The sequence below is a fragment of the Terrapene carolina genome, unplaced genomic scaffold (genome assembly GCF_002925995.2).
Source record: "Terrapene carolina triunguis isolate 2854851 unplaced genomic scaffold, T_m_triunguis-2.0 Scaffold183, whole genome shotgun sequence".
In the NCBI taxonomy this organism is placed as follows: domain Eukaryota; kingdom Metazoa; phylum Chordata; order Testudines; family Emydidae; genus Terrapene; species Terrapene triunguis.
This window is the reverse complement of record NW_020664534.1, coordinates 516473-540783: the sequence shown is the minus strand read 5'-3', so window position 1 is coordinate 540783 and position 24311 is coordinate 516473. Positions and strand designations below refer to the sequence as shown.

Here is a 24311-nt window from a genome sequence, read left to right as displayed (position 1 = left end):
CAGCCTATACTGCGGGACCTGCAAAATGATGACTCCCAGTTCTACTATACAATACTATGGTGTTGAAGCCTTTCTTAAAGCGTGTAGGCTACATGTTGCTACACATCACAGTGAAAGGCAGGCTGTGTCCGTACTGTGGTTTTTAGCTACTTGCAGCAGTGAAAGGCTCTGGCGAGGGGGAGGCAGTGGAGAAAGTGTCTGGCAGCTCGCTGCTGAGGAAGCCTTTCCCTGTGTATGGGGAAGATTTCAGCAGTGGGGAGGCAGCAGGGCACTACACTGATAAAAATAGCTCTGGGACCCTCGGGCTCCAGCCGAGCCTGATCGCCTACATTGCAATTTTACAGCCGTCCAACCCGAGCCCCACAAGCTTGAGTCAGCTGACATGGGCCACCCGTGGGTGTTTTATTGCAGCACAGACAAGTGGCCACACTGCGAAGCAACACTGGAGCTGCACACAAGTGATTGTATTGGATTAGCAGCGCAGAGTGATCGAATCAGCATCTGATGAGTTGTGCTAACTTGAGTTTGTAGCCTGTAACTATATTCCCACTGCATTACTACCTCAAGCATCACCAACAGTTGAGTTTTTGAACTAGTGATTATTGTGTGTGGATGGAGCTGGTTTAGGGACAGCACTCCAATTATACCTTGAACAAACACTGCTGTGAAGATAAGCCCTTAGAGGTGCAGCATAGACCTCACAGCGCAGGGGAAGGAGAGTAATCCTGGGCTGCTCTGGGGGCTCGAGAGGACCCTGGCAAAATTTACACAGCTTGAGTCACAGTTGCCTCCTTGGGCTGCTCTATAGGCTGTAGAGCTGCATTATGCATCCCGGGTTCCCTACCCCAACATACCTCTCCTACCCTGCCCCTAGCACAGCTCCTAGCTCGGGGCTTGTGAGGAGTCCTTAGAAGGCAGCCTTACAGCAGTCTATCACATTGTCTGTGCTGGAGGAATTCTCTGGATATGGGGCTTTGGAGAGCCCCTTATGTCATGCCAGTCTGTTTACCTCGCTTACAGGACCACAGGGGGCATGAGGTTCTCAACCCTTGTTCTTTTGTGAAACTTTCCACACAATTTTAGCAGTAGCTTCCTTACATGAACTGTCTATAGAGAAATGGAGAAAGCTAAAATTCTTATGTACAAAATGTACTCCTTGATTCTTTGGCAACTGTTCAGTTTGCTACAACAGTAAGGGCTTATTTTTCCAAATTTTGCATGGCATGGGTAAGCAGAAAAACAAAGCAACGAGAGAACAGGCTCAAATCTGTCATGCAGAAATACAGAGGGCGTTGACACACTGATAACTGGTACAAATTTTGAAATGAATATATGACTATTTCTGCACCCAACAAAAACGAGAGAGAAGATGGTGGCTGGAACTATGATTGCCAGTGCAGAGTTGACATTTTCACTGGCAGTCTGAGTGAGCAGCCTCCATTACAGTCTGGCAAATTAACACAAAAGACAGTAACTTGTAATATCATAGGCAGAGAATATAGCAATGTCTATATTTAAGATTTTAGACTTATTTCATTTTAAAGGCTCATTTTCCATTGCCGATAACTTTTTCAATCTTCAACTTTCTTTCAGAATTTAGCAGACGTGGGGGCAAAAGAACAAAGATAGCGGGGGGGGGGATAAATTTTATCCCTTAAAAAGTTCTGTTGGCAACTTTTTTTATGAACAGCTCTAGCACAGCAGGGACAGATGGCAAACACTTGAAATCTGGCAGGGAGAGAGTCCCTAAATTGCAGATGGGCTTTTCAAAATGCCAGTGAAAGTTGACTATCATTTGTCAAAGTTATATAATTTTAACAATCGTATTTTGTGCATGACTGGAGTTTGCAATCTCTTAATGGTCAGTCAGTATTCTAAGGGGCTTGAACAGGAGTATGTTGATTGGGAAAATTTGTAGGCCATGCAGTGTTTTTATCTACAATTAATGAAGAGACAACGGGATTCTTCCTTCCATACAACATGTGAGTGTGTATAATACAAAGTAAGGAAGTCGGCAAAGGGTCCAAAGGAATCCTGGCTTCTTCTAAATAATCTGGAAAGTTGTGTATGGAAGGAGGCCACATGGATTGCATGAATACCACAGTATAGAGCTATCAACAGCTATTTAACAAATAGTTGATCATGGTGGAATTTCTATGTTTTCTTATTTAAAAATGTAGGAAATTCCATTAAAAATCCCCAAACCTATGTCACAAGAATGGTAAGATTGCAAAGCGAAGCATTCAGAACTCAGGAAATTAAAATGTGAAGGTGATTTGCACAAAATTAGCTCTGCCTTAGTTTGAGTATCCATTACAATAGGATCTGTTATTAAATGATCATAAACTATTTCCCCCCCACATGAACCCTACCTCATTCAAGATATAGCTTGGCTAGGGACGAAACAGCATTATAGAGTGAACTGATTTGCTTTGTTCACTACAGCTGTGATATGCAGTGCTGTGAAGGAAACTGTTGTCCACAGAATCGCTGTCTCATTCATTGTAAATTACATGGTGTGTAGTGTAGTGAATGAGACAGGTCTCTAATCATCATCATCATGTTCCTATTACACCTCTGGCGTTTAGGGCAGTGATGAAGCTCTTCCACTCCTGTGTGTTTCTGGCAAGTCTTTCAACAGTTCCCCACCTGTGCCCCAGGTTTTTGAGCTTGGCTTCCACAGCTCTTTGCCATGTTGTTTTTGGGCAGCCTCGTTTTCACTTGCCTTCAGGTGTCTATCTTATTGCTACTCTGGTGATGGAATCCGTTTCCATCGGAAGCACATGACCGATCCATCTCCAATGCCTCCTGGCAATGATGGTGCTCAGATCCTCTTGGCTGCACTGTGTCAATAGATCTTGGTTTGAGATTGTTCTGGGCCAAACGATACGCAGGATTTTTCTGAGGCAGGTTGTATGGAATGAAGACAGTTTGGACATGTCATACTTTCTCATTCCCCAGCATTCTGCACTATAAAGTAGTGTTGAAAGTGCGCAGCTCTGATAAATCTTGAGTTTGGTTTTGGTGTTGTATTTTGATGATTTCCAGACTGTATTTAAGCTCCTGAAGGTGTTCCTGGCTTTATTGATTTTGTTCCAGATGTCCTGGCTTGTTCCACCATCCTGGCTGATGGTGCTGCCCAAGTATGTGAATGTTTCTACATCGGTGAGAACATAATCCTCTATTCCTACTGGTGATAGTGAGGCAATATTAAAGGTCATGATATCTCTCTTATTGCAGTTGAGTTTCAGTCCAATTTGCTGGCTGAATGCGTTGAGTTGAGTTGGTTTTTTTTGTATATGGTGTTGGATATGTGATAGGAGAGCAACATCATCTGCGAAGTCCAGGTCTTCGAGGAATGAGAAGAGTGTCCATTTAATGCCTCTTGGCATGTCTTCTGTTGTATGCTGCATTACCCAGTTGATGGCAATGTTGAAGAGGATTACAGACATGACAAAACCCCTGAAGTACTCCTGTTTTGATTTCAAAACCCAGCTCACTGTGATCAACACTGCATGTAAAGTTGAAAAAGAAGCTTTTGATGACGTTGATTATATGGAAAGGAATTCCATAGGCCCACAGAATGAGCCATAGGCTGGTCCTGTGAATGCTATCAAAAGCCTTCTCAAAGTCTATGAAATTTATGTAGAGTTGCTGTTGCCATTCTAAGCACTGTTCTATTAAGTTTCGTAGAGTGAAGATCTGGTCTGTGCATCCAAGCCTTTTCCAAAAACCAGCTTGCTCTTTTCTGAGAACGCTTTCAACTGCTTCTGATGTATGCTGGACTATGATCTTACACAATACTTTGGTTGGCACCGATAAAAGTGTGATACCACACCAGTTATTACAATCACTGAGAGTTCCTTTCTTTGGTATCTTCACTATAACCCCATTGGTCCACTCATCTGGCACTTTTTCCCTTTCCCAGACTGATGTAAATAGAGGGGCTCTAATGGAAGAAGGAGAATGGACTTGAAGTTAATTCACTGGACTGAGATTCAAGAGATCTGGGTTCTATTGCTGCTTATGTGACTTTGGGCAAGTCACTTAGTACTTTCGGTAGCACAGTAGTTGCTTACTCCCAGTCATCCTCTTGTGGCCAGGCATGGCGTAGCTGCTCTCTCACTAGGCTAGCATCCCTTGCCGACGGTCCCTCTGGCACTGTAGTGGTGAGTCTGCCAGATGACTTGGCCCTCCAGCCAGGTCACTGTCTTTAGTCTACCCCTTCTGGGTTCTCAACGGTCCCAACTAAAATTCACAAAATGTTGTGAGAAACAAAAGCCTTCTGCCCTCTCTGGGGCTCTTCCACGGACAGTCTTTGGGTCAGCCTGCTGCCCCCTTGTGGGGCTTGACAACAGTTACAATGGGCTTGTACACCCCTTGCCTTGGGGCCGATAGGGGAACCTAGACACTTCCCTGGTTACTCAGGGTGTCTCCCTGCCTGGAGAGTTTTTCAGTCCCTTCCCTGCTTTTTAATCAGGGTCTCTTCCAGGTCTCTGTTTCAGGAGAGCTTTTCTTCCTCACTCTCTTCCCTGCAGTTTCCTTTCCTTTCCCTCCTCTGCTGACATAGGACCCTGTAGGAGCCTTTGTGATCCCCGCAGTCTCTGCAAACACAGCTGCAGACTCCTTTTACACAGGAATCAACTGGTTCCTTTCACATGGGCCTAGGGTGACCAGATGTCCCAATTTTATCGGGACTGTCCCGATATTTGCTTGTTTGTCCCGCGTCCCGACCAATGTTCGGTCGGGACACTGGACAAACAAGCAATTTTGCCCTTCGCTCCCGCGCACAGGCGGAGCCCGGAGGGGCTCGCACTCCCTCCGCCCCGACTCCGACCCCTCCTTCCCCCATTGGATCCCTCCCCAAATCCCCGCCCTGGTCCCGCCCCCAGCCCCGCCCCCTCACTACCCCATTGGATCCCTCCCCAAATCCCCGCCTCTTCCCCAAGCACGCCATTCCTCCTCCCTCCCAGACTTGCGCCGATCAGCTGTATGGTGGCGCAAGTGCTGGAGGGAGGCCTGGGGGACGCAGGGTAGCACGGGGTGAATGAGTTCGGCCTGGCCCCAAGCGCAGGCAGGAGGGCAGGGCGGTACCTGCAGGGGCAGCCCCGGGTCCGGCCTGGGGAACCAGCTCCCTGTATGTGCCCATGGGTGGGGGTGGGGGGGCAGCAGCTGCCCACGCGGGGACTCCGACAGGGCTTCACCTCCCGCCACGTGGAGGCAGCGGCAGCCCCGTTCGTTCCCCTGCGGGACCCGAGCAGGACAGGGGGCGGGGGGGCCTGGTTCCTGCTGCCCCCACTCCGGGGCTGCCCGCGATGCTCTGCGGGGCAGCTGGGCGTGGGCCAGGCCCGGGCACACTCGGGGTGACGGGATTGCGCCGCCCCACAGGGCAGGCTGTAGAGAAACCCCGTCCTGGGGCGGAGGCAGCGGCAGCCCTGTTCGTTCCCCTGAGGGACTTGAGCAGGACGGGGGGGCTGGGGCCTGCTGCCCCCACTCCGGGGCCGCCCGTGGGATTGCACCAGCTGGGCACCTTCCCCTACGGGGGGAGGTGGAGACGAGGCGAGCTGGTGTGGGGGGGGTGCTCCGGCGAGTTTTTTTTTTTTTTTCCCTCCGCCCCCCCCCCACGTCCCAATATTTCAGTTTTGTCATCTGGTCACCCTACGTGGGCCCATCCTGTAATCAGGGTTCATTTAGCCTCAGGCTCTCCCGCCCACAGAGCAAGCCATACATGTACACTCTCTTGATACCTCAGTTCAGTACATAATACATCTGTGAAATGGGTGTCTTAATATTTCTCTACTTCACCGAGGTGCTGTGAGGATGAATTCATTAAATGTTTGCGTGATACTCAGCTATTACAATGGAGGAAATAAAAAACCTTCTTATTCAGTGCAGGGTTCAAATGGCACAGTAAAAAAAACATGTGGCCACACATGAAAAAATGACGAGAAAAAGAAATACTGAATAGCTGCTGCTCACTGAGCACCATCCAACCTCTGCACTGGTTCAATCCCGTAGGGTACTAAGCACTCTGTCTCAGATGCAGCAAAGCACTTAAAGCATGTTATCATCTTCAAGCACATGAGTAGTTCCACTGCAGTCAATGGAGTACTCAGATTCTTAAATTCAAGCTTTAAGTCTTTGCTGAAATGGGGGCACAGTACTCAGCATATTGCTGTTTGAGTCCCGAATGAGGTAGTAGTCCTGTGTGAAAAAATAGTATGTGGCCATGTCATAGGAGACTATATCGGAATGCATATGACTCAGGAGAAAAGTGAAGGTTGTGTAGACAACAATATGTCATTTCCTGACTTGTGAGTGCTTCACTTTGCAATCCACCCTATTTTGTAGTCTATTTTAAAAAGAAATGATGGAAATCTCGCATCAATCAGGGTGCAGCCAGTGAAAAGGCTACCCAGAAAGGGTGGAGATGGTGCAAAGCACTCACTACCCTGGCAAGTGGCTACTGTAGCCTCAACAGTAGGTGGCACTGGTTGGAAAGGTGAGGTGTCCAGAACAGCCGGTGAGGTGTTGAGTCTGCCAGGGGAGGTAGAAATTTAAGGGAGAAAATGCATACAAGATTCTTAACATCTTTGCTACGCATTCTGTTTTGGGCCCTCTCTAGAGTCATAATTACTAAAGGCCCGATTATTCACCTGCAGGATATGAGCAACGTATTATGGGAGGCAAGTACATGTGTCACTTGGAAGTACTTGTATTCCACCAGAGGAAGATCAGGCCCTGGCATTACGTTAAAACATAATAGTTTTTTTTCTTTTTTGCATTTAACTGTTTGCAGCTCAGTTTCCATATTATCTTGCTTTTAACTTTTCCTTCTTTCCTAAATATGGGGAGGAGGGTGAGGGCTAAAGAAAAATATAAAACTGAAATATTGGAAGATGATCTGCAAATGACATATTCAGTCAGGTATTGATCGAGATTTCAGACCAGGTCTTGAAGCATGCAGATTACTCTTACTGTAATTGTACAGGTTTAGTAAAAACATTTAATTTTTTTTTTTAAATCAAAATTAAAAAACAGTAGCAGCAGTTTCTTTTTAGACTTCATAGAGGAACAACGTTTTGATAAAAGAATAATAAACAGAGCTCATCTTGGATCTCGGTAAGGAGATCTGAAAAGTCAAACATGTAATGGTAAAAATTACATCATCTGTAATCTTTTTACCAACTGGCTCACTTCAAACAACAACAACACAGAGATGCTATTCTGAGGACAACCAGCCATTGCATTTGTTTTCCATTTGATATACAATCTAGAACAACTGCAATAGCAAGCCAGGCAGGAACTTTATTAAACCTTGTATATTTTCCAACAGTTCTAAGAACTGTGAATTTACCCCTTGTAGATACCTGGATGTGCAAGTGTTCAACATTTAATATATATGTATCATGAACAGGATTTAGAATTTGTAATAACTTAAATGTGAAACTAAACTTTGAGGGAATACACAAAGAAAGATATCTGAGTGCTACCACCCTGAAAATCTCAAAAGGAATTTAGATTCAAATTTCTTAAAAATTAAGCACAGAAATCCATACTTTGACGCTTAATAAACAGCCTGATGTTCAGAGAGGCAGAGCACCTGCAGTTTCCATGGGATACCAACTGGAGTTTGAAGTACTCTGCATATCTGAAAATACTAAACATGGATTTAGAAGCCAAACTTTAGGGACTTAAGTTTTTTTTTAAAATCAGTCTTTGAGTAATAAAGATGCAGGATTGAATGCAAGAACCCGCAGGCATATATAACTAATGTCAACCCCCAACGATGAAAATAAGGCACAGAGATTTTTTCCTTACACAGAGATAAACTACAGTATATCTAATACTTGGGCAAAATTATATGCTCACAATATAACCCTGACCTATTGGACTATCCCTTCTTACCTCTATTCCCTCCTTGTTTAAGGCATATTCATCAAAGTTCAAAATAGCAGTCTTGATGGTCCTTGGCGGGGGTAACACTGTCAATCCAATATTAATAGCATTGCTTCGTTTTGAGTCCAACACAATGATCTCTTGTCTCTTTCCATCTGCAGCAGTTTTCTTGGTAAACAGGTAAAGAGAAGAAAATTAACTTTGATACAATTCTGATAATACAAAGCAAAAATTTACAATCGTCTTCAATGACTTGAACTTATGTAATAGTAGCAACACTGACAATAAAAACTAGTGCATCTATAAGCAAAACATGGGGTAAATTCTACTGTCGTTTACTCCCCTGCATCCCCAGTGAAGTCAATGGGGGTTGTCAGAGTTTAAACTAGAAGGCAGAATTTAGTCTTATAACTATACAAGATAACTATATTATGTACTTTCAGCTATGAGGCTTGGGATTACAGAAATTTGGGATGGGATTCAAAATTTTTAGATAAAGTTTGATGTTGCCAGTATAAAGTGATAACTGTCTCCAGCTGATAGAAATTAAATGTCACCAGAAACTGCTAGAATTTGCAGGAATGCTCAGCAGAAGTGTGCACTAGTGGTTAGAGCAGGGAACTGGGAAGCAGGGCTCCTGGGTTCTGTTCCTGACTGGCTATGTGACCTTGGATATGTCACTTAACCTTTACCTCAGTTGACCTATTTGTAAAAGGGAGACAGTAATACTTACCTATCTCATAGAATCCCTGTGGCTTGATTCAGAATGGCTCTATTATGTTAGAAAACAAAGGTAGACAATGGTTCCATGATTGCTCTGAGAAGGAGCTCCAACACCTCCTTTTTGGAGGTGCAGCATGTGTCCTGCCTGCACTGCTTTCTGTCCTGTGGCTGGTGAAGGAATAACACCATCCCCTTGATTGTGGTCAGAGTACTGTGGCTGATCCCTGGGCAGGTGCGGACCTACTTTTGTTCTCTTATCTCCTTTGCACTTCCATGTAGGGCCAGCTATAAGCTAGTCCTTAATATGTACCAAGGGCTTTGAGATCATCCGGTGAAGTGTGTTAGAAAATAATGACAATACAGATAACAATGAAAGTGAAATATATTAATAACAATATATTTTTACAGACCTCAGTCACATTTTTTTTTTATAAAAATGTAAAAAATATTCTCCGCACCCAACAGTGACAAAAATGCCTAGCCAACTAAGTAAACTGATTTGCAAAACACGTATAGGGGAATTATAAAATTTTCAATATGGTTTTCATTTAGGCAACACATCTTTTATTTTCTCATCACACTGCATTGGAAGGTGCGTTTTTTGGAAAGCCAAGGATGTAATTGAATACGGCATATGATGTAGGACTCTGTTACACACTGGACTTCGTAAGCATATTTCTTTCTTTTCCTCCTTCTTTGCTAGCATACAGTATGAGGTGGGAAGATGCTGTTCACATCCATATCTGGATCAAATTTAGGGATTTGAGTTAAAGTCTGAAGCCCCTATTCAGCAAAAGCACTTAAGCATGTACTTAACTTTAAGCTTTAGCTCCACCCACCAGCATGTCGGTTCACGCAGCTAGGCCTGTGAGGAACAAGAAGTAATCTGTGCATGGTATAAAACTGGGGCAGATTACTTCCCTTTTGGATCAAAGGGGGAACTAGGAACCAGATTGTTACTACCTGAGTCTCAACCTGTTTCCTGGCCTGCTCTCAGGTTAATGCAGCTAAGCTCTGGCATTACTTGGAGCTTGTGCCAAAGCCACAACTGGGCCATAATTGTTCTAAAGGCTTACGCACATTTTCATACTGGTATAACTATTTCTGTTAACAGTATGATTCTTTTAATGTGAATGTAGTTATGTCAGTATAAAGGTGCCTTTTACCACTATAGCTTATTTGCCTTCTTGTAAGGGAATAGCTATAATGGTATAAGTACTTTTATACCAATATAACTGGGTCCATAGTCAGGATGGCATAATGGCATAGTATAGTTAAAGAGATACAACTTCTGTGTATGTAGACAAGGCCCAACATACATTTTTAGATGACCAAAAGTGAACTTTGCTTTCAATTTTCTAGCTCTATTTTGCCAGATTCGTTTTCTTCATGACATTTGCCAAAAACACCCTGAAACCACTCTTGACCTCTTCCCTCACTAATGTGACAGGATAGTCTCTTTATGGAGGATCTAATTTAGGCATATTGTGATATACACTTTCCCCTAAAGCAGTCATTTCCAGCTTTAGGGCCATTAATCAATTTTCCAGGAACACAGTAAGTGGCCAACACCACATAAAAATAAGGCTGTGTTCACCTAAGATTACTTCCTTTGGGTCTCAATCACACTAACCCTTTTGTAAACAGCTACTTTCTAACTTGTATTTTACTGTACAGAATTATTTATTGTGGGTAATGCCGAAGAAGTGAAATTTAAAATGATTTTTCCAATAGCCTTGCAAGCAAGTACTTTTATATCATCTAACAATAAGACAAAACTAGCTTCTTCCCAAAAAGTAACCCCTGCATGTGCAGCATTTAAATTGGCAAGACAATTTGAGTCACCTGATTCTGCGTCAGTTATATGAAGGATGTTGCATTGTCCTCCGATTGTGAGAAAGCAATTAGAGCATCCCATCTATTTCTATCTTGATTAACAAGGATTATTGGGATTTCAAAAGGAACTGAATGGGATTTGGAGCTCTAACTCCCTTACACTCCTTTGGAAATCCCAGCCCACATGTGTAATTTACCTCAGCCTTCACTGAAGTTATGCACATGCAAGGGATATCCTTGTGCACACAGATGAGAATATATTCCTTAGTCTTTACTCCCTACTGGTTTCTCAGGCTCCAGGAACAGTAAATTCAGCCCTATCCAATAGGAAATGAGCCAGCAAAAACATAATTTCTAAACTATGCACTGCAGACAGCTGCAGGGTTGCATGATAACATAATTTAACACAGCAAAGGTGCATTTGTTTTCATCTCTCTGCACAGAAAAATAAATACTTTGAACCACCTTGCCAATATACCTGTCTGGTTTGGCAGTGTAAGAAGGGAAGAAATCTTCAGACTTGCTCAGTAAGGAAATCTGATCTCGCTCTTTATGTCTGCTAACAAGCTGTCACAGCCCTCTTGTCCCACAAATAAACTGTCTGTAGTGGAGGATGCTGTGATTCGTGTAATCATGCAGTAGTTTTCTGTTATGTTACCAGTTTTCTGCCAGAAATCACAAACGTCTCCACATGTTACATTCAGCTATCTGAGGTATATTTTATTTTATTTTGTTGTAGTCCATTGTGTTTAATGAAAAACTTATTGTGAGCCAGCATCAGGAAGTGGCTGTTTATAGCTGTGTTTTGTGGAAATCATAGTTAAGGATTAGAAACAGGAGTAAAATTGGTTGCAGCTGTATCAAGGAGCATATCTGGTAAGATGGAGCCAAAAAATCCATACCTCCATCCTCTCTTCTGATCTTAATTTTAGTTTCTTTTTCAATTTTCTGAACAATTCATCTGATGAGCAATTGACTACATCTACTGCATTGAACTCTGACTGGTTGAATTTTTATTCATTACTCTGTATTCTGTTTTTTAGGAGAACCAACTGAACTTGTAGCACCTCTTATACTACTGTGCAGTAGACCAGATTGGACACTAGGAGATAGGCACAATGTGATGCGTTCTCACTGGAAATTGACAAACTGGTCTGGAAAAAGTAAGAGCTGGGCTAATTTGAGCACAATCGCCAAAGCAAACCCGAGGGGGGAGGATGTGTACGTGTGTGCATGCATGTATTATTATTTTTTTACAGATTCAGTTATGTCTCTTTAATTACTCCGACTTGATCTAAGATCTGCTCTACCTGCCCTCAACAGGTTTGATGATATCCCCCCTAACCCATGGGGAGTCTCAGAAGTCTGAAAATCTTTGCTGGGCTATTTCTTGTTCTTCATTACATGATCCAGGCTTCCTGGAGTCAATAATCTGTGATACTTGTGACTCTCAGAAGACGCAGGGTATTTGCGATTTGAAAACAACAGCTAGCATGAAGAAAGAAGAGAGGCCCTCACTCCTCCCAAATTAGATTTGTTAGAAGGAGAAGATGGGAAATAGGACAGATCTTGGACTGGACACACAGAAGACTGGGGTTTAAGAGGCAAGACCACCATCAGGTGGGGTGGTGGGATAAGGCCTGAGCCAATGCCCACTGAAATTCATAGGACTCTTGCCACTGACTTCAGTGGGAGCTGGATCAGACTCACAGACAGCAGAAGTCACAAGGTGCAGCCCAAGAGATCAGGCAGAGCCCAAGAGACTCATTGTACTCAGAGGAAGAGAAGAAAGTCAGGGCACTAACACAAAACATTACTGGGATTCATATCAAAGATGTTAAATGGTCTGGATGAAAATGGGAAAGGAAAAGGGTCTGGTTGAGTGGAAGGAAAGATGTTGGGTTACAGAGAAAGAGACAAGAAGGCTTGAAAAGTTTGGCTATACATCAACACTTTACCAGGCTTATCCAAAGTTTGTCCATTAAAACAGTAAGTCTTAAAAAAATCAGTGCAATCTTCTGTGCAATGATAATGAAACTCCAATCTTGTACTACTGAAGGGACATAATGGAAGTTAAACTTGTAATCTCTCACGCAGAGAAGTCCCTGCCCTCCATGTACAGGTAGGTGCTTTGGCACAGCATTTGCTCCTTAGCTGGGAAGATGAGTCAGCAGATTTCTTTGAAGTCAGTGCAGTCTTGAATTCTGAAGAGGGATTTAGATGACCACTTTTCTCTTGGAGACTAAGTCTCCGAGACTAACCTCTAAGAGAAAAGTCGTCATCTAAATCACTCTTCACAATTCAAGGCAACACTGGTTTCAAAGAAACCTGCTAATTCATCTTGCCAGCCAAAGAGTAGATGCTGCGCCAAAGCACCTACCAGCACATGGAGGACAGGGAAGGAAGTTTGTGTAGGGCGGAGATGAGTGAGAAGAGCTTGGGAATCTACTTGGTTAATGATTTGGAAAAATTAATCAATCGATTAAAATAATATAAACTTTTATCATAATTTATGGTAAATGTAAAAGGGTAAAAGTAAGGCAGACCAGTTCATCAAAATATTGACATTATAAAGTATACAACAAACTCTGTGGAAGTGGAAATATGTTATAACTCTACATTCAGTTCAAGGAATGATTTGTTTTATGGCTCCTAGACAACGTTCTCATTCCGTCTGCTCCAGTCCACACTCAGAGTGAGCCTTCTATGACAGATGTATATTTACAAGGAAGGAGAATAGTAGGAGTAATATACCAACAGTGGAGAAAGCAGAGGAAGTGAAATTAAGCTCAATGTGCCCTGAATTAATCATTGATTGGATTTATTTTTAAAATCTGTATGAAATACATTTCAGATCTATATGCACTGAAAATCATTGAGCTATTCTTGTGTCAGAGATAATTCAATTTAAAATTATAACAACTGTGGAATCTATGTAATTGATGTATTTGTATGCCTACTGTTTGCTGTGTAAACATTTTATAAACTGCAGCTATATTATCCACATTACCAATACATAACGGGTATGACACATCTGTAATTCTGATTATTTTGGCTGAAATGATTACACTCTCAGATATAGCTCAGGGGCTCAAAGTCAGCTGTACAAATTAGTCAGGAGGACATTTGATTACAATTTTTTTCTTTTTTTGGTGGGGAACTGAGTCTTTATTGAAGGCGCGAGGTGATAGCCTTGGAAACAGAAGTCTTTTACTTATACCCAAAAGCAAGAGCAAGGTAGGGCAAGCTTCCCTGCACTGATACAACAATGTCTCTCAGCACTGGCCTGGAGGAACAGTCTCTAGGAGTGAGAAAACAGTGCAAGATTTCAGATCCATTCAATCCTTGGCCTACCAGCTGAGTCAGTCAACTGTGATGTGTCTGCTTGACCAAGAACATCAATATAGACTGTCAAACTGCCATTTATAACAATTTCAACTGGATTTGAACCAGTGACTTAGGAATGAAGGACTAGAGATCTAATTTCCAACACCTTGAGCCATCTAGTCTTCTGGATTGTTTGTTTTTGAACATATGGATACTTAATAATTTGTACCAATAATGGAAAAGTAAAATGATCACGGTATTATGTGGTTTTTCAGAATTGTTATAAAACTTGTACTAATGTGAGAACTTAGGCATATGTACAACAGATACATTGGCAATGAGTGATTTTCTTATATGTGGCCTTACGGTGTATCTTTTATTAGTACTATAACTGGAAAAGAACATTGTTTCTCTGATACCAATTACTATACTTACATTAATAAATCAAAAACAATCTAGCCATGAACAGCAAGGGTTCTAGCTAATAACTTTTAAAGGCTAACTTTAAATCTCCATTAAATTCAACTACAAGAGACATCATAAGAGTTTAGCATTAAATGGTTATGTTATCAGCCTTTAAGGTTTATTTTTATGATAATGTTCCTATGAAACACAGAAGTATTAGCAAATCAAGATTTTCTCTCATGAAAATTTCATATTTTCATAATGAAATTTGGATAGTCAAGTTATCTAAGTTAAGGATGAAAAATATTTCTGTGAAAGGTGGCAAAAAAAATTTATGCATGAAAAGAAGAGAACCCAGGTTATGTTTGCAGGGCTTGGCAATATGACAAAAAGTTCTTTTGACAAGTAATCTTAACACATTTGAAATGGAAATCATAGAGAGACAATTAACATGGAACCACAAGACTATTTGTACATTTCAAAGCAGAACCATACTTTAATGTTATGACCCTTTCAGGAATAATTCCTGGAATGATTATGAAAATAGTACGAAGATATATTACAGGATATATGTTATGAGAATATATTACAATGATTTCATGTGGTGTCCAATTGTAACAAGCCCTGTTTTGCCTCGTCTCCATACATGCCTAATGACAAAGCTTTAAATTTCACTAGCAAGGTAAAAGTAGCCAGATACACAGATCTGAATTACCTTTCCTTAATGCATGATGCACTTTGGTATCCATGGGGACAACATTTTAAAATGTGGGTGCTTAAAGTTTTTAGGTATCTATAATGATTTGTCTACACCGGGACATCCAGGAAAATTAATCCAAATTAATGTAAAGGTGTGAATTTGAAGAGCATTAGTTAAACCGCATTCAAACCCTGTGTGAACACTCTCATTCAGAATTACAGTGGCCTTAATTTAGGATAGTTTAATTCACTTTGAAGTGAATTAAGCCAAACTGAATTTGAAACACAGCACCCACACAGGGACTCAGTATGGTTTAACTAATCCACTTCAAATTCATACCTTTAATTAATTTGGATTAATATTCCTGAATACCCCCTATGTTTGAAAATTCTGGCTATGAAGTTTACAATGCTAATATTCCCCCCTGAAGTGAAATACAAAAAGTGGTACAGAAATATGATTCACAAGAGCAGTATGGCATATGGCTAGGCACATATATTGTTTGGGGTTCAGCTCCTATTGTCAGCTCATGGAGTGTCTGGCTGTCTTTCTAGAATACTTAACTCATGTGCACAAATATAGAACATATATAAAACATCTTTGTTAATTTCCTTTGTTTTTTAAACTCTTTAAGCATAAAATATCATCTAAATCTAAAAACAAACTCAAAATTAATAAAAACTAAACTAAACGTTAGAAATACCTTTGTGACTGGCAGTTCCTTGGATTTAGACTCAAAGAGGTGCTCCAGTTTGGAAGTGTCCACCTTAATGGGTTCCAGTTTCGACCACAGGAATTCTTTACAGCGTTTGTTATTTTTACACTGCCACTCAAATGGCCGTACCTCGTTCCAAAACAGACGGATGGTTTTCTTCTTCTTCATGAATGCTGGCTGACCCCTAGAAACCTGGGGTGACCCTGAACCCTGAGGAGTGCTGAACAGTGGAGGAGGAGCCAATAAATTACCAGAGGGTGGAGGTGGACATCCAAACAGAGGGGGAGGTGGTGGAGGAGGCAAACCCAAAAAGGAAGGTGGAGGTGGGGGAGGGGGAATTAGGGAGTCCCCAGGACCCATATCAATGTCCAACACATCTACATCATCCTCATCCCCCAAGTCTGTAAAATCCATGTCTTTGATTTTAAGTTCTCTAGGATTAGCCATGAGCTGATCCCAAATGTAATCAGATTCCTTCTTGGGCTGTGCCGGTGTTTTCTCAGGGACCTTTTCATCGAGCTCACCCTCAGGCAATACTGTCCCCTTGGCCAGCTCAACACTGTTGAATTTTTCTGCAAAGGCTTTCACGCTGCCTTGGTTGTCCAGATTTCCAATCTCCATCTTTTTGACACTTTCATCTTTGGCCTGCTTGCTGGCCTGCAGGACAGAGATTCTACTGGCTAGGCTGGTGATTGACTCATCACTTTCCTCCGTCTCCTTCTTTTCCTCCTCCTTCTCCTCCAGCTCTTTCTCCTCTTCATCCTTGGGCTTCTTGTTATGGGCATACAACATATCCAGCATGAACCGTTTGTTGTTGAGAATGCTGCTGCACTGCTCATTCACACCAGCATCTTGAATAGTTTGTGACCACGTACCTGTAATCACACACACACACAATGAATGGAAAAGCAACAGGGTGTCAGGAATCCTAAAAATGGCATTGGAAATGTCTTTGGTGATGCATGTACAATTATAATATGAAACCGGATAAAGGTCCTGTCTATACAAAGACTGAATGTGCAGCAAGCTGGGTTGTGAATCTATCTCACGCTGACTGTCCGTAGGGACACTGCCAATGTGCACTAACTGTTTAGTAGTGTGTTTTGATCTACACCACTTTCAAATGGCAGCAGTTCATAGTGCACTAGGGAACTTCTAGTGCGCATCAGCAGATTCTACACAGACTGACAGCGTGCAGCAGATTAGTGCAGGGAAGATTGAAACCACAGGTTGCTGTGAACTAAATATTCAGGTAGACAAATCCAAAGTTTCAGGGAATATTTGGAAATGATATGCAATCAATAGCACAGATCTACAGCCTGATTCTGCAAGTTGGTGGGTGTTTCTCTGAGAAGTGCATAGCAGCCATTCAGGCAGTGGGAGCTGAAGGTGCTCGGAACATCTCAGGAGGTACTCAGTGACTCTAAGGACACAGACCAAACTGCTTCTTGGAGGTGGTCTTTTAATTTTATATAGAAAAAACAATTGGTTACATGTTGGTAATTGCTCACTGTGGAGTTCTGGCCCACATTATTTTATTGGATACCTAAATGGTCAGATTCTTTGACAATCTATCAGTCCAAAGGCCACACAAGACTGGTTGACACCTGTATCCATTTCCAGTGTCTCTGCTTTCTGCTCTGGGCTAGGCCGAGAAGTGGGAGGATTAAAACATGGTCAGAAGGGCTGCTCCTGCGGTATTCTTGACATGGCTGGAAACAGGTGTTACTCTAAGAAAGAGTGTTGTTTTTCCAGTCTGAAGCCAACAGAATTTGGACATCCACCCACCCCATCCTTCTCCACCGCAACTACCACTGGCCAGGGAAGGGCAGCTTTAAACTCTGGCTGCACTTAGCACAACTCCTGGGTGCTTTGGCCACATTCACCAGGGTGACCTCTGGGGTCTCTGGCAGAGTAAATTGTGCATACAGAGTAAAATTTTCAAAAGCACCTAAATAACTTAGGAGCCTACGTCACATTTTCAAAAATGACTAATGCACTTAGGCTCCCAAGTCATTTGGGTGTTTTTGAAAATTTTATCTGCTGACCATAATTACTGACCTGCATTTAAACTATAATCAAATTGAAATATAGTGGCCTCTGCCCACCTCTCAGCAAGATATAACGATACATATTGTATACTGGGGTATAGAAGTTGCAAAATTAACTAGTACATGAGACGTCATAAATAATTAAAACCAAACGACAATAAAACCATCAAAATAAATGATCAAAATAGACTGTAGGAGGCATTTTTTCCTGACGTTGAATACCTCTTAACATCTTCACCAACCAGTGTGGGACACAATGTAGAAAGTATGTTCAAATATGAGAGATCTTTTTTCAAAGGGCATTAAATGAGACTGGCATTATTTCACTTTCAGTATATTTTGCAATTAAAAATGGATTATGAAAATAGTTCTTCAATACTTACCATGATTTTGATTCTTTCTTTCCCTTTCTTACACATTTAATCAATATTTTTTTTAATTTAACTTTTAAAACTAAATCTTAGGTTATTTTTGATTACTGCCTTCCTTCTCCTCTTTCCTGGTGTGTGTGTGTGTGTGTGGCGGGGTGGTTACCCCACTCCTGCCCGGAAGGGCTTAAAACAGTCAGGGAGAGGGCTGTGGCAGGGAAAAGCTAGGCTGATTCGGGAAGTAGCCACAGCTGGGCTATGCCCCAATCAGGCCCTGCTGGTCCCTATAAAAGGCTGTGAGCCAGAGGCCCAGAAGAAGTCTCTCTCTGTGTTCAGAGAGAGAAGGGCCTGGCTGCAGGGATCTAGAGACAGGGTACCTGAGTGGAGCAGGGCTGGGGAAAGGCTGAGGAGCTGGGGAGCTCCAGCCTGGAAAGCCCCAGGCTGCGGCCTAGCAGAAGGCCAAGGGGTACTGGGGGTTGCAGAGGGCAGCCCAGGGGTAGGCCAAGGCAGCAGGTCCAAACCCAACCTTGCCAGTGATGAGTAGACTGATATTGCAGTCTGCCCCAGGGTGTGGGGCTAGATGATGACTGGCAGTAGCTTTATACTGAGGTGAGGTGGGGATAGTGGGTGGAGGTTCCCCAGGGAGGGGAGACCCTAAGACTGAGGGGTTACTGCCAGGGGGCAGCATCCAGAGAACAGGGCACCGGGTCCGGGCGGGACACAGGGGCCAAGTGACAAGCGGGACACTGGCCTGCAGGGGGCGCTCCTGGGTCGAAGAGCTAATTCCCGGAGACGTCCAGCAGGAGGCGCCGCAGGGGTGAGTCCCACAACGCTACTATATATATATTTGGTTCTGTGGTTGCATTTTCTCTTGAGTTTATTTATTTTTGTTTCTCCTTTTACTCCACTGTCTTTTTCTTTGTCAGGATTTTCATGTTAGCAGTTTAAATTTAATGTCTTTATCAGTTGACTTATTTTATTTCTATAACCTTAAGCCCCTTCCATCTGCTCTGGTAACTATCTTCCTTGGCAAGTTCAGTGGCCACATCAACACTATGGGCAAGAGACCCAAACCCCAAACTGGTCTAGCTGAATCATTTGTTAAAATTAAATTAAGTTAAAATGGGTTTAAAAATTCACTGTGCATCACAGAGCAGACTTCCAACCTTGGCATTCCAACCTGGGTTTCTAATGTTGAATAGTTTATGGCCCCATCCATACTAGCTCTTAATCACATTTGAAGCTGAACCCAACATTAAGAAAGATTCAGCTTACAGCAAATGATTTTTGTCCAGGATGCAGGCAGCCCCTGTCTTTCTTCACCTTTTACTTTCCTGAACACTCAATCTCTTCCTTGCCTCATTTTCCCATTTGTGACAGATATGGCAATTTCCTGCAATATCTTTGGGAGATCTTAGTGTATTAAGTTTATATATCATTGTGGGCATGGACTTTACGTAATTCCCTGGGGGAGGGTGACCACAGCTCTTCCAGGAACTAAGAACAGTGGGAGGAAATTAGGCAAATTCACTCAAAGAGTGAACTTCTCCAGAGAGCTACCACCAGCTGGAGAGGTTCACATATACTAGTTCAAACTGGATTCTCCAGAGGTCACCAGACAAGGAAAGGATTTTGTGGATAAAAGCCTGATTTTAAACTGACTCAGGACTTTCTTTCTGATCCAGCAAAGAGACATGACTTCTGTCCAAGTTGGGCCCCAATCATACCTGGGGAGGGTTTGAAGGACTTTGGCCTACAGAGGCCACATGAGACCAATGGGTCAACCCTGGTAAGCTGTTAGGAAATTTTATTGTTCTTATATGTTTTCTCTGTAATACTTTTACCTTAACAATAAATGTGCTTGCTCATAAAGGGCTGTGCTGTAACTTATAACTGCTGGCAATTATGCTGTTCATAAGGCCGTGGAGAAAAAGCAAAACGCAGATGCTGGCCTATTTAGGCAGTCTGGTTTACTGGGGATTACCACAGTGTAAGCAGGGAACTGTGCAACCTGTTCAGGAGGGAGAGAGATGCAGATTGGAGTCTAGAGTGGGTACCCTCAAGGGACCACAGAGGGAGGAATACAGGTTCAGTTGCCCTGAACTGTGACTTCACTCACCCCTTTTCCTCAACATCCCATCTACAGGATTGCTCCCTTACCTCTTCTCTCTCCAAGATTTGCTACTAGATTTTTCTGAGGTTGCCTCCCTAGAAAATTTGATCTCCTCCAGACTCTCCTCTTCCCCTTCACTATGGATTTCACAAAGACCAATTCCCAACCAGATTCAATTGCCTAAAGACTTCAGAACTGTCCAAGATTTCCCAGATTCCACTCTATACATGCCACAAAATTTGGCCCCCCTCTAGATTCTCACCTTCTGTGTTTCCCTAGATTTGATTCCTTTCCAATTCTGCTCACTCAAAATTCTCCAACAGAATTTGCCTCCCCATTTTAGGCTCCCAAGATCAACCTCATTCTTCTCTAGCCAAATAAGATTATCTCTGCAAAGCCGCCTGATGTTACTACTCCTGTAGATCTCCCTGCTCCCTCCCCCATGCATCCCCCACACACTACTTCTCCTGGCTACTGCTTTGCAGTACTCCCTAGGATGAGAAGGATTGGAAGAAGCATAGATCAGTGTGTTTGATGCTAAGGAAGGAGGAGTCAAAAACCAAACACTTCATTTCCTTACCCCTGCTGTGTCTGGGCAGGCACAGCAATGTAATCCATGAATGACAGCTCCTTTCCTGGAATCTGAGAACTGTCTGAGAAAGCACAAAACCCTAGGAATGCAAAAATAATTCATGCAGACCGATTACTCTGCATGATTTCTAGTTCTGCATTTGCTCCCTTACCAACTAAATTGCAAACTTTAGTAATTCACAAGACCTTAGGTCTCTCAACCAACGAGCCTTTACTATACTGCTAAAGTTTATCAACTTTTAAAAGCTAGCATTTCATTAAGCTATAGTACAATACGACAATAGTACTGCAGAAGCGTATGAGAAATGGATTCAATGTGACAAGAAGTTAAAGTTCATCGTGTTGGAAACAGCCAGGACTAAAATATGCTGAGTGTGAAAAAAAATTTGTAACCCATTTGCTCCTCGTTTCCATTTGGACTATGCGACAGTGTGATGAGAGCCATAGTCTGTTTCATAACCGCTACAGTTTTGCTGAACACCAGCTGAGTAATCTGCAATACTGACAGTTAGCAACATCTTGCCTGCGTGAAGAGGAGGAAGCAGAGGATAGTCTCCATCCCCTATGTGTTCAAAGCCTTTCATCATCTACTCTAAAATAGCCGCCTTACATTGGTGGAGAAAGGGGGTGAGGGGAAGAGAGAGAGTGAGCGTGAACTTTTATGATTTATTTCATGTGCTGGTCCCCTCACAATCCACTAAGCAATAGCACTGAAGGTGTAAACAATGCCTCCATTCCACTTTTCATTATCTGCACTATAACACAATCTCTGTTGACCTGAAGGCAAGGGATCCACATTTATAAGACTGTCCTTGAAACTGACTGTGCCCTTCTCAGGTGGAACTGCTGTCTCAAAGAGATAAGTTTGTTGGGACTAAATCCTCAACTCATCTTTTAGGTTTATATTTTTACACAGACATTTATCTATCCATCTTCTTCAAAGGTATAGTGGTATTCATGGAGCCATATACCAGCCTTGACCAGTGACATCAAGGAGAGTTCTGTGCACTGAAGAAAAGTTGATGACCCTTAAATAGTGAACAATAGTGAACCTGTAACATTTTAGTAACATATTCCTGTAAAAAAGAGATGGGGTTTGCCACCACAGGCAATTTTTAAATCAATACTGCATTTTTAAAAAAAGATACGCACTAGTTAAAAAAGAACTACACCTCTACCCCGATATAACGCGACCCGATATAACATGAATTCGGATATAACGTGGTAAAGCAGCGCTCCGGGGGGGGAAGGGCTGCGCACTCCGGCGGATCAAACCAAGTTCGATATAACGCGGTTTCATTGATAACACAGTAAGATTTTTTGGCTCCCGAGGACAGCGTTATATCGGGGTAGAGGTGTATTTGGGGGAAGCTCTGTGTTACACACAAAGTCTGTGTTACACACGAGGTCAGACTAGATGATCACAGTGGTCCCTTCTGGCCCTGGAATCTATGGATAAAAATGTGAATGTCCGAAGGCTGGCAATTTAACCACCAAGATATGATCTCTGTGATTTCAAACAATTCCTATTTCATTAGGAAAGAGTGATTATATACTTCATATGTTATGATACTTAATTTATTTTAACATCTAAAATGTTCCATTTAGAACAGTGCGTGCCACTACAGTGCCTCAATAAGATTTAGAGGCCATGTTATATACATTATAGCTATTAATTCAAGAGTAAACAATTGTATAAGAATCAAATTACTAAGGGCCACAATCTGCCATTTAGTCACTGGCATGGGCTGCTAGCCACGTGGAGCTGGACCTCCCAAGAGGGAATTCTAGGCGGCACAACTCCTCCCCTAGCAGGCTGAGGCATAGGGTATGTGTGCAGGCGGTGACATTCTTTAAGTGTACCTGGTGATTCATCCAGCCATTACTGTTGGCTACTGTGGAAGTGTTCCCTTTAGGACAATGTTCTTCTTATGCCTTCTCCACCCAAGCCATGGTCAGGCATTTCTAGCTCTACAGGACCAAGACAGGAATGATGGAAGAAAAGAAAGAAATGCAGCACCTGGAGAAGCACCTCACCTAATTTCCTATAGTATTAACATTATGGCTACCAGTCACGATAGTGAATAGCATGGAGACAGGCATTCGCGATCTCATGACGAACTATCTTAGGGCATCTCATACCATTGGAACATCCAACTGAATTCACTGAGCTTTGGATGCAGGTTAGTGGCAGGATCAGTCTCTAACTAGTTAGTAAATTAATTGTTGAAAGAAGAAAGTGGTCTTGATCAGAGGGAAATCTTATTTTACTAAGGCCAGATTCTTCTGCCGCTCTGCACACATAAACCCCATTGAAGTCAATGGAGTTCCACACACACAGAGCAGATATGGATTTGAACCATAAAGGAAGAAATACTAATGAAGGACAGGCTGAATGGGTTCGTTAATTGATTAGCTTTACACCAAAGCACCTGATTTAATATGTTTTTTATGGGAAAGCCTGCATTTATTGAAAAAGCTTCACTTTACCAGTTTCATTGTCACTGGTTAACTTGTCCTCTCTTTCTTCCCTCTCTAAAGTGCTGCTTGCTGAGGATATGCTGGATGCAGAGCAGTTGTCTTTTTCATTCACTTCCTCATTCTGCCTCTCTTTTTCACTGAGTATTGCACTTTCTTCTGGCTCTCGCTCAGGACCTTGCTCCACCTCACTCTCTGGTCCCACCTCCGTAGCCTCTACTTCCTGTGGTGTCTCCGTTCCCTGCTCGGCCTCTGCCTCAGTTTCCTGTTCTGGTTCTGTCTCTGGCTCAGGTTCTGGTTCAGGTTCACTGGCACTCACTGGTGGAGAGAACAATGGAGAAAAAGATTCACTTAACAACAATTTCTCTTGGTCGTCTAGACTCACCCATCCAACTGAGCAAGATGTGAATTTACGAGTGATTTTTTTTTTTTTTTTTTTTGTCCATGGAGAGTCTAGCTTTATGAGCGAGAGACTGCTGATCATTGTGTGAAGACAGAACCAAACATGGGTGCAAGTCTTGCTTGATTTATATTTGCTTACAATCTGAACCTAATCCATAATTTTTTACTTATATTTCATTGGAAGTTTGGTTATTGTGGTCACAGAAAGAGTTGAACCATCAGAAAACAGGCATCCAATCCATGTCTAGCAATGAAAGCTCAACACACAGACTGAGCTAGAAGGAATGAGTTAAACAAAAAAGTAAAGTGGAGAATGCCTTGTAGTTGAATCCTCTTGGGTTTCTGAAGGAATTTTTATGGTGACTTCTTTTTCACCTGATGTGGATGGCTTCAACAAAAAGATACAATTGTTAGTTTTATAAGCACGGTAAATGGCACAGTCTGAAAATGACAGTGTCATACAAATTTGGTTGACAGAAAGCATATGTTTTTCATGCATATTTACTTCAGAATAGCCACATCAAAACTGAACTGAGCTTCCAACTGCTTGGCATATGGCATAAATTTAGCTTCCAATTGGATGGCATATGGCATAAATTTAGCTTGTAATTGGTTGGCAGATGGCATACATTGTTGATGGTGCACTTGGTTTCCTCCTTCTTGCTTTATCACTGACACAGTGAAATCCAGTCATTCACCTTAT

General features: G+C 42.4%; 1 protein-coding gene across 1 annotated transcript in view; it reads right to left on the bottom strand.

The window, feature by feature from the left end:
• The window catches only part of FHOD3 (formin homology 2 domain containing 3), a 563825-nt gene that overhangs the window by 74807 nt on the left and 464707 nt on the right, over nucleotides 1–24311 (bottom strand). The window contains exons 16-18 of the mRNA XM_026654142.2: nucleotides 23219–23524; nucleotides 15594–16480; nucleotides 7909–8067 (exon numbers count right to left, since the gene is read on the bottom strand). Of these exons, the coding sequence (XP_026509927.1) occupies nucleotides 7909–8067; nucleotides 15594–16480; nucleotides 23219–23524 (1352 nt within the window). The remainder of the gene's footprint in view (nucleotides 1–7908; nucleotides 8068–15593; nucleotides 16481–23218; nucleotides 23525–24311) is intronic.